General features: G+C 34.0%; 1 protein-coding gene and 1 long non-coding RNA gene across 2 annotated transcripts in view; both read left to right on the top strand.

The window, feature by feature from the left end:
* Nucleotides 1-16,801, top strand: part of LOC133202800 (uncharacterized) — a 153,335-nt gene that overhangs the window by 100,198 nt on the left and 36,336 nt on the right. The window lies entirely within an intron of this gene.
* LOC133202665 (uncharacterized) lies at nucleotides 5,558-6,887 on the top strand. Its single transcript, XM_061338521.1, has 2 exons — nucleotides 5,558-5,999; nucleotides 6,537-6,887. The coding sequence occupies exons 1-2, from the start codon at nucleotides 5,793-5,795 to the stop codon at nucleotides 6,870-6,872; spliced, it is 543 nt and encodes a 180-aa protein (XP_061194505.1). The 5' UTR covers nucleotides 5,558-5,792; the 3' UTR covers nucleotides 6,873-6,887.

Here is a 16,801-nt window from a genome sequence, read left to right as displayed (position 1 = left end):
ATAACTGGAAGTCAAATGTTTGATTTGCCTGAGAAATATATGTGTTTGTTAGTAAAACGCCTGAAAATGGAAATTCTAAGTGTGACACGTAAGGATGTACTGTATGAACAACAGAAGCATTGCAAACAAAATGTTTATAATCAGGGTTGTGGATAACCACTCGCCCACTCGCAAATGCGAGTAAAATTTGCTGTGGGTGATTAGATATTAAAAATCTGGTCGCACACATGGCGAACAATTTTTTTTCCGTAACATAATCACATTTCAGTTTTATATTTTATGTACTTTCAGTTTCTAAGAAAACTCTCTTTTAACCTAGATTATTTGTGTTGCGTACAAGCATGTTATTCAAGCAGATGTTTGAGATGGTTCTAATAGAAATATTGTAACAATGGGTAATGGTTGTCACACACTCCATCCGAAGGCGAACTAGTTATTCACAGATAGAATTTGAATTACCTTGTCAAATGTACACAATTAATAGAAGATCATAATTAAACTTTATCACAGGTTGTATGTAATTTATGTAATTTATTATTTAATATGCCTCCTTGTTAAACCATAGACGTTTCAGTTGTATAAGGTTAAAGACTACAAAATGTGATGAACATTTTATCGAATCAGTTTTTAGAAAAGAGAAAACGTGACAAAAATTCATATACTGGAAACATATCGATATTGCGAATTAAAAAAGTTCAATTTGAAGAATTTAGGATTTTTGTTGTTTTTATTTTTAATTTACATAATATGTCCGACGGTGAAACCGTTAGGGCGAGCGCAGTTTATTCTCTAAAACTCTACACATCTTCTCAAATGTCGTTTTACATTCTGCTTATTACACTTTTATCGCGCGTTTACTGTGTATCGTACATAATTTTTTTTAAACCGTTATTGAAGTATATATTCTCTAACGTTGCAGACTCCCCAAGCATCGGGATCGAAATTCCTAACTTCTCGGATATTTCCGACAAAATCGGAAATACCGAGTCGTTGAAGTGACGAAAATATGACGTCACATACAAAATCGTGTGTACCAAGGACGCAAACGATAGTTTTGTGGGCAATTATGGCATGGAAATTGAATTAAATCGTTGTTTATAAATCGTTGTTTATTATTTTTATCAAGTAAGTTGTTGCTATGCTTAAGCCACCATTTTGCTATGCACCGAAAAGGATTATTGGGAGTATGGAATATTTTCACGTGGGACGGTAAAAATTTCTTTGAACAATGTCCAGATTTCAACCCGAATTTTCTCCGTTCGTACACGTTGTCTATGGAGCTCGCTATGAGAGCAAATTTGCATATCTTAAAATAGAAGCTCCTGGTTTCTCGATGTGACTCTGCGCTAAAATACTAAGCCCAAATTAGCATATGTTTTTGAATTAAAGAAGATTCTCGAAAATATTAACAATAGAAAACATTATCGTATCCTATCTTCATTTGGATATTTATTTCGACGCCAGCGTATAAAGTTGACGTCACAATTTTAGCTCACCTTCATTAATTTGGGAGAACTCTTGTAATATCGTCGGTGTTCAAGGTAAACATTTTTGAAGTAGATTCAAATGCTGCATTTTCAGCTAAAGAATGCCCAGGCATGTAAATGTTTTTAAAGCAGGTTTAAGTTTCTGTAGCAGAGCAGCTATAAACACTTGTTGACCAACCTGCATCATGATGCATCATCTTTGGAAGCACACCAGCAGACTTGCTTCAGATGCTGGATCTGACCTACATTTTCTTAATGAGTGCGCAGGTTAAAGATTTTGTAACTATAAGCCCTATCATGACCAAACTTGCACCGATGATGCATCTAGGATTGCACAGTTCCAGACTTGGTTCAGATGCTGAATCTTCCTGAATCTGCTGAATCTTCCTTACTGAATCTTCCTTACTTTTTCTGACTGGCTGAACAAAAAATAAGTTTTCTATAACGTTATTTATCATGCATAGTTATTTTAGACTTTCTTGTAAATAGAAATTCACGCTACAACATGCTAGAGAGGCGCCCATATATCGTCCTGTGGTTAATATATCCTGTAGGGAGCGTGAATAGTTTTAAGTCAGGATGTTGAGGCGCATATTTCTGTAGAATGAAGAATTAAACACATGTCTTTGGGATTTACACATGTATTTCGAACTGCGGCTCTGGTCAAGCAAATCATATATAATGAATTCTAAAACTCTTTAAATGAGAAGTAACTAGCGTTGGTGAAGCAATTAAGCAAGTTAAGTATTTATGGAGAGTTTGGAAGCTAGAGGAAATAAGTCAGGGCTGGGATTCTCTCAGTTATGCTGTAAACATAACGCAGATCTTATGTTGGTAAATACTTCTAACTTTCACAATGAAAAGGATATTCTCAATGTATTTTAGGCTTTTCCATCATTTGGCTATTCACATAACGTATCATGATATTAAAATATCTTGAAAGCATTTATTTTTTAATAGTACCGATTTTTTTATTTCAAAACATTTTTTTTTTTTTAATTAAATTTGATGATATTAAGCTAAGGTATATTTTCATAAAACATGTACGTAGTTCTATAACCTCATTGATGAAAATATATTGCATATACCTGTAGATGAACGTTTAACGTTTACCTAGTTTCTCATGTCTACATATCTTTTCATTTACATTTTTCGTATGAGAAAATGTTATATATTGATTATAAAGTTTATGTATAAACTGACGATTAATTATGATTTTTTAACTTTGTGTATATGTTTACATTTTTTAATAAGTTGAATTCATCCTCATTTAAAGAAAAGAAATATTTAACACACCAGATAAATATCGCAACTTAAAAAAACATTCGTATAAAATAAATACCATTTTCTGTAAAGAAAAAATGTTTAAATTGGTTAATATATGTCTTTATTAATATTTATCCTATTTCGTTTACGATTTTTACGATTTTTGACGGTTAAAAAATCCATTTCCCCCCCCCCCCCCTATAAAAATTCTACTCCAAAAATATACGAAAGGGAGTATACTGAAATTTCCAATTATCACGTGACCGGAAAATGCGGAACATAAATCATTTTCATATTTTTAGAAAGATAAGAAGTTTTTCTACAAAATATTAGAATTTCATAATGTTTTGTGAGGGGCCGAAAAACGGCCTTATCGAAACTCCCCTTTGTCAGTTGACCCCAAATATGATCTATACATGGTGTTTCTACATGACATGCAAAATATCAGCCAAATCTGTGATGTACCATTTCCAACTTTTCCCTAAATTCTTTTATGCTTACAGAGAATGTAATTTTATGCCAATGCCTACCGTGACACCGGACTTCGGTTTTAAAGGTCTCATCCGAAAGGCCCGTGACTTTCACCTAGAGTGCCGGGCGCTATGAGAAAGAACAGTCACTACATATATTTACGTTTGACGTGACCAGGCGAAAGAGAATAGAACCCGGACTTCACGATCATGAAGCGAATCCCCACAACTAGGCAACCGTAACCGGGTCTTAAGAATTTGTAATGTAAGAACATAAGAAAAAAAGCATGTTTAAATCTGTTTTGGATGCTCTTTCGATCGAAAACATAGGTGGATAACAACGAATTCACTGTTTTTTTTAATAAAGATATAAATTTATATATATATATATATATATATATATATATATATATATATATATATATATATATATATATATATATATATATATATATATATATATATATATATATATATATATATATATATTTATATGGCCGATATTAGTTTAATTAAGTAGCGTAAAAAAATTAATAATTAAAGAATACTTTTTAAATAGAAATTTAGAATAAAAGATTGTTTAAAAGATAAAAAGAAAGAGATTTAAAATTTGACATCATTTAATCATTTTTGGCTACCCAAAATGCGTTCTTGTGATAGTTAGACAAAATTAATTATACATATTAAAATTCACAAATAAAGGTGAAAGTTGCCTTGCCTTGCTTTAATGGAAATTGCAGATATATGGTAGACTACCCGCCCATTTTTATGTAGTATGGAAAAGCAAGTAGCAAACAATTGAGATGCGACGGACATCATAGTCTTGACTGAGTACGTGGGACCTTCAAAATTCCAAATGCCTCTTGCGGCTTGATTAATAGTGAATCTAAGTTAAAAGTGTATAACACTTACACTTGATGTCATGTAAATATATACAAGTATCTGCCTTTGTAAAGATAAAAATTCCAATACAATTTCCAAAAACACTTTTATCTTTTTGAAGCCTACTTTCTTTTTCTGTAATCTTGAAAAAAGTCTAGCGATATCTTCCTTCTTCCCCGTCTCACGCTATACCAAGCAAAGTCATTTCAATCCACAATGCAGCCACCAGACAGGTAAAGTTTTAATATCGTGTGAAAATATATTCTAATAGTATTTTTGAAAGACATTCTCAATCTTAAAAACTGCGTTGAAAAAAAAAACAATACTTAGAGCATCTTTCATGGAATTTGTAATTTTAAAGAACGTCATTTTAAAAGATTAAGGAATTTAGCTAAACTTCGTTTGATAATTTTTGGTGTTTGTCCGTTTTATTGTCTTTTTTCCAATTGAAACTAATTTTGTAAAGTCAATAATTAGAGATTGTTTAATAAAACGGGGGAGAGTCCAGATTCTACGGAAGCCCGTTGAGGCCAATTCAGAGAAAGAAATATTTTTTATTGCGTTTAAACGCAATAATTATTGCGTTTAATCGCAAAACATTGCGTTTAATCGCAATAATCATTGCGTTTAAACGCAAAAGATTGCGTTTAATCGCAATAATCATTGCGTTTAAACGCAAAACACTTTGCGTTTAATCGCAAAAGATTGCGATTAAACGCAATCTTTTGCGTTTAAACGCAATACTTTTGCGATTAAGCGCAATAATTTTTGCGTTTAATCGCAATAATATTTTTGCGTTTAAACGCAATAATTTTTGCGTTTAAACGCAATAATTTTTGCGTTTAAACGCAATGATTTTGCGATTAAACGCAATAATTTTGCGTTTAAACGCAATAATTTTGCGATTAAACGCAATAATTTTTGCGTTTAAACGCAATACTTTTGCGATTAAACGCAATAAGTATTGCGATTAAACGCAATAAGTATTGCGTTTAAACGCAATAACTTTAATATTTAATCAATAATGATTCTTATATTATTTGTTAAGTCGAAGCGTTTGATGCAAGACCAAACTTTCTATGTAGCAATGGACACACAGAAACTGATCTACTTTTATTTCTCAATTGGATTAACTTATCATGAAATAGTGTGTTGCTTAGCTTTACAGCACCATATTTTTCTGAGTGAACGTACATTGAAAAGAAGACTTGCTGCTATGAATTTGTACAGGAGAAAAAACATGTCTTCCATAATCAGTGTTTCTGACTTTCTCTCAAAATTAATTGAAAAGGATGGTATGCAGAGTGGGTATCGATGGATGTTCCAACGATGTTTGCTAGCTGGATTCAGAGTATCTAGAATGACAGTAGCAGGGCTTCTCTCTATTCTTGATCCAGAGGGGGTGGAACTGAGAAAACGGAAAAGACTTCGTCGAAGGGAGTATTATGCCAAAGGACCTAATTACTTGTGGCATGTCGATTCGTACGATAAATTAAAAAATTATGGGATTTGCATTAACGGTTGCATTGATGGCTACTCCAGGAAAATTATATGGTGTGAAGTAACTTTTTCAAGTAGCGATCCTCGTATAATAGCTGGACATTTTATAACATCTATAGAAAAACTTAGAGCATGTCCAAAAAAAGTAAGAGGGGATCGTGGAACAGAGAATAAGAATATTGCAGAGATGCAAAGTGTTCTTACGGACCAAAGTACGTTTATTTATGGACCAAGTACAGGTAACCAAAGAATAGAGGCATTTTGGCGACATTTGCGGATGGAATGCTGTCAATTTTGGATTGAGTTTTTTGGACACTTAAGAGACATTGGGAAATACACAGGTGACATCATAGATAAAAATCTTGTCCAGTTGGTTTTCATGGAATTTGTGCAGGTACATGTACTTAAGTTTACATTTGATAAAAGAGAGACTGAGCGCAAACAAAACATACTCCGTCCGTTTGTTTATCACGGTTTTGTTTTCTTGATAGCCACTGTCCTTTTTTAACCATTGTACTAACTAATCAGAGCTTCATTCAGCTATTTATTCGTATCATGTCATTTTATTAAATACATCCTTTTTCGGGGGGTGGGTGTAAAATTTTCATGATAAATAGATCGTGCGGACTTCAGTAAAGTTGTGGTTCATATTTACCTGTATACATGTATATGCAACTAAATTTATAACCAGAAGAAAATGTTATTTACTATCTTTTGTTGGCTCGGTACGTTGTATAAGTAAAGGAAGTTTTTTTTTTTAATTTCTTGAAAACCTTTGCAAATTCAATTTACTCATTCGACAGGAGGATTTATTAGTTTTGAAACTGAGAACTAACATCATCGAAATATAAATATATAAGGGAAATGCCTTGCATATTCCAAACTCTTTATCAAATTATCTTAATTTTGTATACTTTTTATTCACATCTAGAAAGATATAGATGAAGCAGTATCTGTCTGGAATACTCATCGGATTCGTCCAACTAGAAATGGAAACGTCCCAGCAGGCAAACCTTGTATTCTTTATTGTCTACCAGAATTAGAAGGTACTAGAGATTATTCGATACCACTAGATCAACATGTTCTCGAGATCTGCAGAAACGAATGCTCATTTAACAAGAACACCCCATCTGACCCCGACATGCATGAATTTTTCAAAATCTTGATGGAAGAGAACTACATAGCGTCGCCTAACTGTCTGGAAGATGCCTGTAATTTGTATGTAACTCTTCGTAACCTGGCAAATCGTGAAATATATCATTTATAGACTTTTGCAGAGGCAACAAAACTTTACCGGTTGTTTCAGTAAAGAATTATTTGCCTTATTTACAAAATGTTGTGTTATTTTCAATCAGTAAATAACGCTATTGACTCGGTATATGTATCAACAACAAAAATGCTGTAATTTGTCAATTGATTTTTATTTCACGAGTGAAAATAAAATCTGAAACAAATGAATGTATGTCAAATCCACTGTGCCGCAGTGGCAAAAAATATTACAGATTTTATTATCTATGAAGGGATGTAGTATCAGAAGCATTTTTTGACAAACAATTGCTTTTTACTATTTAAAAATGTTCATTGAAAGAGTGATCCCCACTGTTTTTGTTGCATCCTAGTCAAAGCATAATGTTGTGATAATGTATGAATAATAATTTGGTCATAAAAAAGGTGTGAACCCCCCTTCCCACCCTAATACACAGGAAATAGCTTTTTCCATATTCAATATCCCCCTGTTTTAGATTAGAGGAAATTTTCTTCTCTGACAGCCCCCCCCCCCTTCACTTTCAAAAGTGTCCATATACATAATTCTAAATGTAACAACCCAATAACTTTGTTTCAAGAAAATAACAAATCCTTTGGACAGTAAACTTGAGTAACGTATGAACTTTCAATGTTTCTCTATTAGCATGTTGTGCAACAGGCATAAATTTTTGTGCCAATAATCTTTGGTAAGGCTATGACATTCCCACAGCTCCCGAGAATTTTTTTCTGTTTAAATATTTGGACAAAAGCAATCTTTGAGTCAGTTAGGAGCTTAACGTACCCCATTTATATTTTAAAGTTATACTCAGGACATGATTGTACGGAGAGCCGATCAATCTAATAAAATGATCCCCATTTCCGCCTCCCATGAACTAAGTTTGCGGGGGGTGCATAATAATAAACAGCTAAATACAGATACCAGCAGAAAGAGGACCCAATAATATCAAACACTGAAAATTCAATTTTTGTTGTTGGATATGGTCTTTACCTCGATCAGGGGTGAGGGGGGATTTTAAAGGATATTTTACGAGTATCAAGCACATAGCGCATTTGATACGTCTTTTAATGAACATAAGACTACTATGTCCTCATGAAATTTCTATATCCTTCATTACAATAATCATAATCATCCTAAAAAGACAAAATGTGCATTGGGGGTAAGAGCAGCCTGAGACTGCTGCCGGGAGACAATATGAACATGTATATATGTATGTTACAAATGACGCACAACTTACGTATACATGTATTAAAAAATAACAATATAATTAAGAGACACTTAGAACTGCAGGCACGTACTATCATGGTGGGCTACCCCCCCCCCCCCCCCCCACCGACCTATTCCCAAACAAAACATTTTTTTCTACAGAAAATGTTCATTAAAGGGTTGGTCCCTCTCCAATTTATGTTGTAGCGTAGTAAAATCATGGTAATTTGATAATGTATTAAAAAACTGAGTTGTGAAAGAAAGTTGGAACCTACCCCCCCCCCCCCACACACACACACTAAATAGGTTTTCGAGTTTGGAGACATTTTTCATTTGTTTGCCCGTCAAAGTTTTTTTTTTTCAGGTTTATTGTCATTTTTTCCTAGCTGACACCAATCTTCAAAAACTATACTATGTTTGACAACTTTAATTTAAATTAAGCATTAGAATTTATTAACAGGGGTTTCCCTTTTGTTTTGTTTATAAGCGTTGTGGATTTTCTATTACAAGTAATCTTTAAAGAGAAAAGTTTTTTTGTTCCACGACAAATGTTCCAATGCAGGCGCGGAAAAGGGTATTCCCTTTTGGTTGAGGGTTAGGAATTCATATCTACTCAAAACATCCAACTCAGAATTTTTTGACAGGCAAAAAGGATTTAACATGTCCAAACTAAAAAAAAAACCATTGGGGGGGGGGGGAGGGAGTAGCTTTGCTTTATCATACATTTAACTCTCCTTACCATTTCCACCAGGAGCCATGTTTTCTAAGGAGGGTCGCAAACTCGTTTTTCGTACTTTTACTTTGTAAATTAAATAACTCTTAAAATCAAAGGGGGAACTGTCAGGACCCCCTTCCCCTGAATGAATCTTCAGTGTGCAGCTACATGATGGCTAAGCGCTGTACATAATCGGAATAGAGCAAATGGTTTTGTGAGCAGTAAAAATACCACACCTGTAAGTCTAGAAGTATTAAAATTCGGGAGAAGGGCAGTACCCTGGCCTCCATCATACTTTTTTGGCAGAGGATTAGTAAAACATCTGTAGAAGGGTCATTTCGTTAAAGATTAAAAATTACACTGTTGAAATGCAAAGAACTAACAGAGTCTACATGCGTCAGAATGTACACACTAGAATGTGTAGGGTAGACTCGCATTCATTCAAACACATTTCCTTCATTTTCTATTTGTTAGATTACATACAGTCCTTTCATAATCTAATTATGTAGCGTCATAATTGGGATGGGTAAAACTAATAAATACCAATTAATGCATGAAAAGGAAGATCGACAGACAAGAAATACAGTTACAATTTTTATATTTCTTTAATGAACACCAAATTTACGGTAGAGGTAAAGCTTAAAACAGATAACTTTTATTTTTGGCAAATAAAGATGAACCAATAGAGAGAAAAACATATGTTTAAAATTCTAAATTGTTAACAAACAATGGCCACAACACTGTACTTCGGCAACTGATACGACTTTTTCCCCACAGACTATTTGTCTACTCATTATAACATGCATTAAGATTCAAATATTCAGAATTTCTTACATTATCTATATGTTTGAATTTAACTTAAAAAAAAGGTAGAATGGGGAGGTCAACAGTATCAAAATCTGTCATTTAAAAAAAAAAATCGATGTTCACGACTCATTTACATTATTTCTCAGATAAGGTATAGCACATTTACACAATATCCATTCTCAGTACTTTTGTGTCTAGCACGTTTTCCAAGTGCTCCCTCAATAACAGAAAGTTGTCGTAACTTCTGGACAGCTCCAACACACAGCCACATGTGTGGGCCACTGGACAAAGTGTAAATTCAGGCATAGGGGGTGTAAATCGAACAGTAATTAAGGTCTTCCGTCTCCAACGGAAGACCTTATTGTTTTCGTTCGGTTTCTTTTTCCCTATTATTAAGGTCTTCCGTCTCCAACGGAAGACCTTATTGTTTTCGTTCGGTTTCTTTTTCCCTATTATTAAGGTCTTCCGTCTTCACGGAAGACCTTATAGTGATTCTACTGTTTCTTATTATTATTATTATTATTTTTTTTTTTTTCCCCAAAATTTTGTGCAGGCGATTTCTCGAAAACTATTCAGTGGTTTTAAATGAAACTTTCAGGAATTATGCGTCGTCAAATGGACTTTGTTCATCAGAAGGAAAATTTGGAAAACTCGCTTCCGGTGCCAAGTTATTGACAGTTTTCTGATTTTAAAATGAAATTTTGTCCCCCCTTTTCTTCAAAAATGGTTTAAGATATGAACTGGAGACTTGTTAGAGATGATAGGTTATGTCTTCTAAATGAGGGGAATCACCTTTTTGTGCGTCGTCAGTACTTCCGGTCGTTACCGGATGCGAATTTAAAAAAGTCGAATTTTTAAACTTTTTTGTTTTTCTATATTTTTCTTTTATTTTAATAAGGTTAATAGAGGCTCTTCTGAAAATGCTTAATATATAATTTATTTTAGAATTGATCAATCCAAACTCTACATATTCGCATTTCTAAATTTGAAGCGGGTCCAAAATGGCGGCTGTCGCCGTAAACTCCAATAAGTAGGTCAGAATTTACGGAGTAAGCCGAGCGTTTGTTTGAATGAAAGTACCATAAGGATCAAAGAAATGTGAAGGAATTGTTGGATTGTCACATCACTATTACATTGCAATTCTGTTTTGAACTAGAGTTTTAATCCGGGGTTTCCTCAGACGTCTACAATAATTGTTCTTGTCTGTATCTCAAAGTAGAAAAACGACATGACTACAAGTGGAAATACGATAACTACAACGTTTTGTTTTACACCATGGAAAAACTGATCCTAAACCATGGTAATAAGTAATAGCTTTTCAAGAAACTTGCCTTACTAAAGCAATCAATATATAGTAATTATTACGTGGCCATTGTTTTTTTTCCCCCATGCAGGCTTGTGTCATATTAAATGAACAGAAAAGACAAAAATAAGAAAACCATTTTTTTTTAAAGATTGTTTAATGAAGTTGATATAATTTTTTTTTCTAAAAGATGTTGTTATTGAACATAAATGGTATCAGATTCCTAGACCGTCGCAGGAAGAGACATGTTTTTGGGCGAAACATTCCAGTCTTTTCATGAATGTGTAACTAATCGTGATAGTCCACTTTGGGGGTAAACAGGAAAATAAAACTTCTTACCTAAATCACTGCTTTAGTGTTACTTATCCATGCGATATATGATAAGTACAATATGATAAATATACTTTCTCAAGCTCGATATTCAGGTTATAAGAAGATACATTTTGAAATTTCATTGAAGGAATCACCATTCAATAGAAAATACATTCCAAAGGATATGCGCGAATATTTACCCGTGACGTTTCATGCGAAATAATGTATCGTGATCAACCTTTCGTAGTAGACAAATGGTCTGATGCAGAAGTATATAGAAGTGCAGAAAAAGATTACATGACATGCCTGTATATGGAATTACATGAAATAAAAAGTTGAATACATAAAGAATAAAAGAAAGTATACTGTATCATCAGATAATGGCTAAAGATATGAATATGAAACTTGCTGAGGTGATAGAGCATCAAATGTAGATATATTGATTGACCATTAATTTTCGTCGTTCTTACTTCCGGTCGCAAACGGGAGTGAATTCAACAATGTTAAATTTGCAACTTTTTTGTTTTTCAATATTTTTCTCTGGATTTAAAGGGTTAATAGAGAGTCTTCTAGGAGTTTTATGTATGTTTTCATCTTTTTGATTGAAAAAGTTTGCAGAGATTTTTATAAAATTCACTTCCGGTCGACTGTTTATCTGTCCTCAAAATTAGAATTTGTTCTCACAATATTGCTCGGCAACAGTAAACGACTGAAGACTAAAACTTTCAGGTCTGATAGTCAGTCATCAGTTTATTTGAATCGTGAGAAAATCTTGTATCGCCGTTACTTCCGGTCGTGACAGGAAGTGATGCAAAAAGTGAATGGTTAACGGTTAGCTTTCTTGGATTTTCAAGCTGAATTTCTTTTATCACTTTTTCAGCGTGAATTTTTGTTTTTATTTTCAGAATCGGACGGAAGACCTCTCATTGCTCGCAATGAGTTTCTAGTTATTAAGGTCTTCCGTCTCCAACGGAAGACCTTATTGTTTTCGTTCGGTTTCTTTTTCCCTATTATTATTATTATTATTATTCTTACCGATTTTGTGCACGCAAGTTCTCAGTAACGTCTTGGCCGATTTTCATGAAACTTTCAGATCTGATAGGTATTGATCTGAACCTTATTGGAAATTTTTTTCGTTGATGACGTCACTTTCCATCTCGAGATATTTAGGATTTTCTGATTTTCAGAGGGTCGGCTTGTCCTGGAAACTCCTCCGAAACGACTTAAGATATTGAGTCACGATTTTCAGTGAAGGTAGGGGAAGGTTTGTAGATTTGCAGGCAGGTGTCCAAATCTCTCTAGCGCAAAAGGCGCCGAAGCTCGGTAGGGCTCAAAACATGTCTCAGAAACATCTCACAAAATTTTACACCTTTTCTTTTATATCTTTACACATGTTAAAAAATTGTTAAAACATATAAAAGAAAAGTTGTGCAGAATGATACAACCTTTCATTTTATATCAAGAAAAAGGGGCTGACCCCTCAAATTAGGGGCTGAGCAGGGCCAAAAGTCTTCCATCTTTAACTCTTTAACGATCAATAATTTGTAATACATTAATGAAGCAAAGATGTTTATCTTAACGATTTACAACAATATATGATAAGATTTTGATCATATATTACGTAATACGGGGTCACAAGGGGTCAGAATGCTAAATCTTTGACGCTTTATATCTTGAAAAGGGGGAATATTTTGATAAGCAATACTGAACAAAAGATGGTCAGAATAATGTGCTAAACAATATGCACTCTTTCAATTTTTGTCAAACGGCCCCATTAAGGACTTGGAGAGGTGGCCCCTAAATATTTCCATTCAGCATATCTCCATAACGAAAAGAAATCTCTGAATAGTTGTTGAACAAAAAGTCTTCAAAATCACCAGACCTTTCATTTGATATCAAGAAAAAGGGGCTGGCCCCTCAAATTAGGGGCTCAGAGGGGCCAAAATTCTTCCATCTTTAACTCTTTAACGATCAGTAACTTGTAATACATTACTGAAGCAAAGATGTTTATCTCAACGATTTACAACAATATATGATAAGATTCTGATCATAAGTTACGTAATAAAGGGTCAAAAGGGGCCAGAATACTAAATCTTTGATGCTTTATATCTCGAAAAGGGAGAATATTTTGATAAGCAATACTGAACAAAAAATGATCAGAATAATGTACTTAACAATATGCACCCTTTCAATTTTTCTCAAACGGCCCCATAAAGGACTTGGAGGGGTGGCCCCTAAATATTTCCATTCAGCATATCTCCATAACGAAAAGAAATCTCTGAATAGTTGTTGAACAAAAAGTCTTCAAAATCACCAGACCTTTCATTTGATATCAAGAAAAAGGAGCTGACCCTTCAAATTAGGGGCTCAGAGGGGGCCAAAAATCTTTCATTTTTAACTTTTTAACGATCAATAATTTGTAATACATTACTGAAGCAAAGATGTTTATCTTAACGATTTACAACAATATATGATAAGATTTTGATCATATGTTACGTAATAAAGGGTCAAAAGGGGCCAGAATGCTAAATCTTTGACGCTTTATATCTCGAAAAGGGGGAATATTTTGATAAGCAATACTGAACAAAAGATGGTCAGAATAATGTTTTAAACAATATGCACCCTTTCAAATTTTGTCAAACGACCCCATTAAGGACTTCGAGGGGTGGCCCCTAAATATTTCCATTCAGCATATCTCCATAACGAAAAGAAATCTCTGAATAGTTGTTGAACAAAAAGTCTTCAAAATCACAAGACCTTTCATTTGATATCAAGAAAAAGGAGCTGACCCTTCAAATTAGGGGCTCAGAGGGGCCAAAAGTCTTTCATTTTTAACTCTTTAACGATCAGTAATTTGCAATACATTACTGAAGCAAAGTTGTTTATCTTAACGATTTACAACAATATGTGATAAGATTCTGATCATATGTTACGTAATAAAGGGTCAAAAGGGGCCAGAATACTAAATCTTTGACGCTTTATATCTCGAAAAGGGGGAATATTTTGATAAGCAATACTGAACAAAAGATGGTCAGAATAATGTTCTAAACAATATGCACCCTTTCAATTTTTGTCAAACGGCCCCATTAAGGACTTCGAGGGGTGGCCCCTAAATATTTCCATTCAGCATATCTCCATAACGAAAAGAAATCTCTGAATAGTTGTTGAACAAAAAGTCTTCAAAATCACCAGGCCTTTCATTTGATATCAAGAAAAAGGAGCTGACCCTTCAAATTAGGGGCTCAGAGGGGGCCAAAAATCTTTCATTTTTAACTTTTTAACGATCAATAATTTTTAATACATTACTGAAGCAAAGATGTTTATCTTAACGATTTACAACAATATATGATAAGATTTTGATCATATGTTACGTAATAAAGGGTCAAAAGGGGCCAGAATGCTAAATCTTTGACGCTTTATATCTCGAAAAGGGGGAATATTTTGATAAGCAATACTGAACAAAAGATGGTCAGAATAATGTTTTAAACAATATGCACCCTTTCAAATTTTGTCAAACGACCCCATTAAGGACTTCGAGGGGTGGCCCCTAAATATTTCCATTCAGCATATCTCCATAACGAAAAGAAATCTCTGAATAGTTGTTGAACAAAAAGTCTTCAAAATCACAAGACCTTTCATTTGATATCAAGAAAAAGGAGCTGACCCTTCAAATTAGGGGCTCAGAGGGGCCAAAAGTCTTTCATTTTTAACTCTTTAACGATCAGTAATTTGCAATACATTACTGAAGCAAAGTTGTTTATCTTAACGATTTACAACAATATGTGATAAGATTCTGATCATATGTTACGTAATAAAGGGTCAAAAGGGGCCAGAATACTAAATCTTTGACGCTTTATATCTCGAAAAGGGGGAATATTTTGATAAGCAATACTGAACAAAAGATGGTCAGAATAATGTTCTATACAATATACACTCTTTCTATTTTTGTCAAACGGCCCCATTAAGGATTTGGAGGGTTGGCCCCTAAATATTTCCATTCAACATATCTCCACAACGAAAGGAAATCTCTGAATAGTTGTTAAAGAAAAAGTCTTCAAAATCACAAGACCTTTTATTTGATATCAAGAAAAAGGGGCTGACCCCTCAAACTAAGGGCTCAGAGGGGCCAGAAGCCTGTCATCTATAGCTCTGATAATGTTATAAAAATCAAAAGAATGAAATCTAATTAGAGAAGTCTATATATTATTATCTTTTAACAAAGTTCATAGTCAAAATCATATCTCATCTTATCGAAAAATCGGACGGAAGACCTACTCGTTGCTCGCAACGAGATCTCATCTAGTTATTATTATTATTCTTACCGATTTTGTGCACGCAAGTTCTCAGTAACGTCTTGGCCGATTTTCATGAAACTTTCAGATCTGATAGGTATTGATCTGAACCTTATTGGAAATTTTTTTCGTTGATGACGTCACTTTCCATCTCGAGATATTTAGGATTTTCTGATTTTCAGAGGGTCGGCTTGTCCTGGAAACTCCTCCGAAACGACTTGAGATATTGAGTCAAGATTTTCAGTGAAGGTAGGGGAAGATTTGTAGATTTGCAGGCAGGTGTCCAAATCTCTCTAGCGCAAAAGGCGCCGAAGCCCGGTAGGGCTCAAAACATGTCTCAGAAACATCTCACAAAATTTTACACCTTTTCTTTTATATCTTCATACATGTTAAGAATTTGTTAAAACATATAGAAGTAAAGTTGTGCAGAATGATACGATCTTTCATTTGATATCAAGAAAAAGGGGCTGACCCCTCAAATTAGGGGCTCAGAGGGGCCAAAAGTCTTCAACCTATAACTCTTTAACGATCAATAATTTGTAATACATTACTGAAGCAAATATGCTTATCTTAACGATTTACAACAATATATGATAAGGTTCTGATCATATGTTACGTAATAAGGGGTCACAAGGGGCCAGAATGCTAAATCTATGACGCTTTATATCTCGAAAAGGGGGAATATTTTGATAAGCAATACTGAACAAAAGATGGTCAGAATAATGTTCTAAACAATATGCACCCTTTCAATTTTTGTCAAACGGCCCCATTAAGGACTTGGAGGGTTGGCTCCTAAATATTTCCATTCAGCATATCTCCACAACGAAAAGAAATCTCTGAATAGTTGTTGAAGAAAAAGTCTTCAAAATCACAAGACCTTTCATTTGATATCAAAAAAGGGGCTGACCCCTCAAATTAGGGGCTCAGAGGGGCCAAAAGTCTTTCAGCTATAACTCTTTAACGATCAATAATTTGTAATACATTACTGAAGCAAAGATGCTTATCTTAACGATTTACGACAATATATGATAAGATTCTGATCATATGTTATGTAAAAAGGGGCCACAAGGGGCCAGAATGCTAAATCTTTGATGCTTTATATCTCGAAAAGGGGGAATATTTTGATAAGCAATACTGAACAAAAGATGGTCAGAATAATGTTCTAAACAATATGCACCCTTTCAATTTTTGTCAAACGGCCCCATTAAGGACTTGGAAGGGTGGCCCCTAAATATTTCCATTCAGCATATTTCCACAACGAAAAGAAATCTCTGAATAGTTGTTGAACAAAACGTTT

The sequence above is a fragment of the Saccostrea echinata genome, unplaced genomic scaffold (assembly GCF_033153115.1).
Source record: "Saccostrea echinata isolate AGI-Se365-2 ecotype Australia unplaced genomic scaffold, CSIRO_AGI_Sech_v1 ptg000047l, whole genome shotgun sequence".
In the NCBI taxonomy this organism is placed as follows: Eukaryota; Metazoa; Mollusca; class Bivalvia; order Ostreida; family Ostreidae; genus Saccostrea; species Saccostrea echinata.
Note: the sequence above shows the minus strand (reverse complement) of the source record. Positions and strands in the feature narration are given on the sequence as shown.

What these genes read in the sequence shown, in the direction of transcription:
- LOC133202665 (XM_061338521.1), top strand. Translation starts at nt 5,793, where the DNA reads ATGCAAAGTGTTCTTACGGACCAAAGTACGTTTATTTATGGACCAAGT. An exon ending in TTTTCATGGAATTTGTGCAG is followed by an intron (nt 6,000 to 6,536) that starts GTACATGTACTT and finishes ATTCACATCTAG; the next exon opens with AAAGATATAGATGAAGCAGT.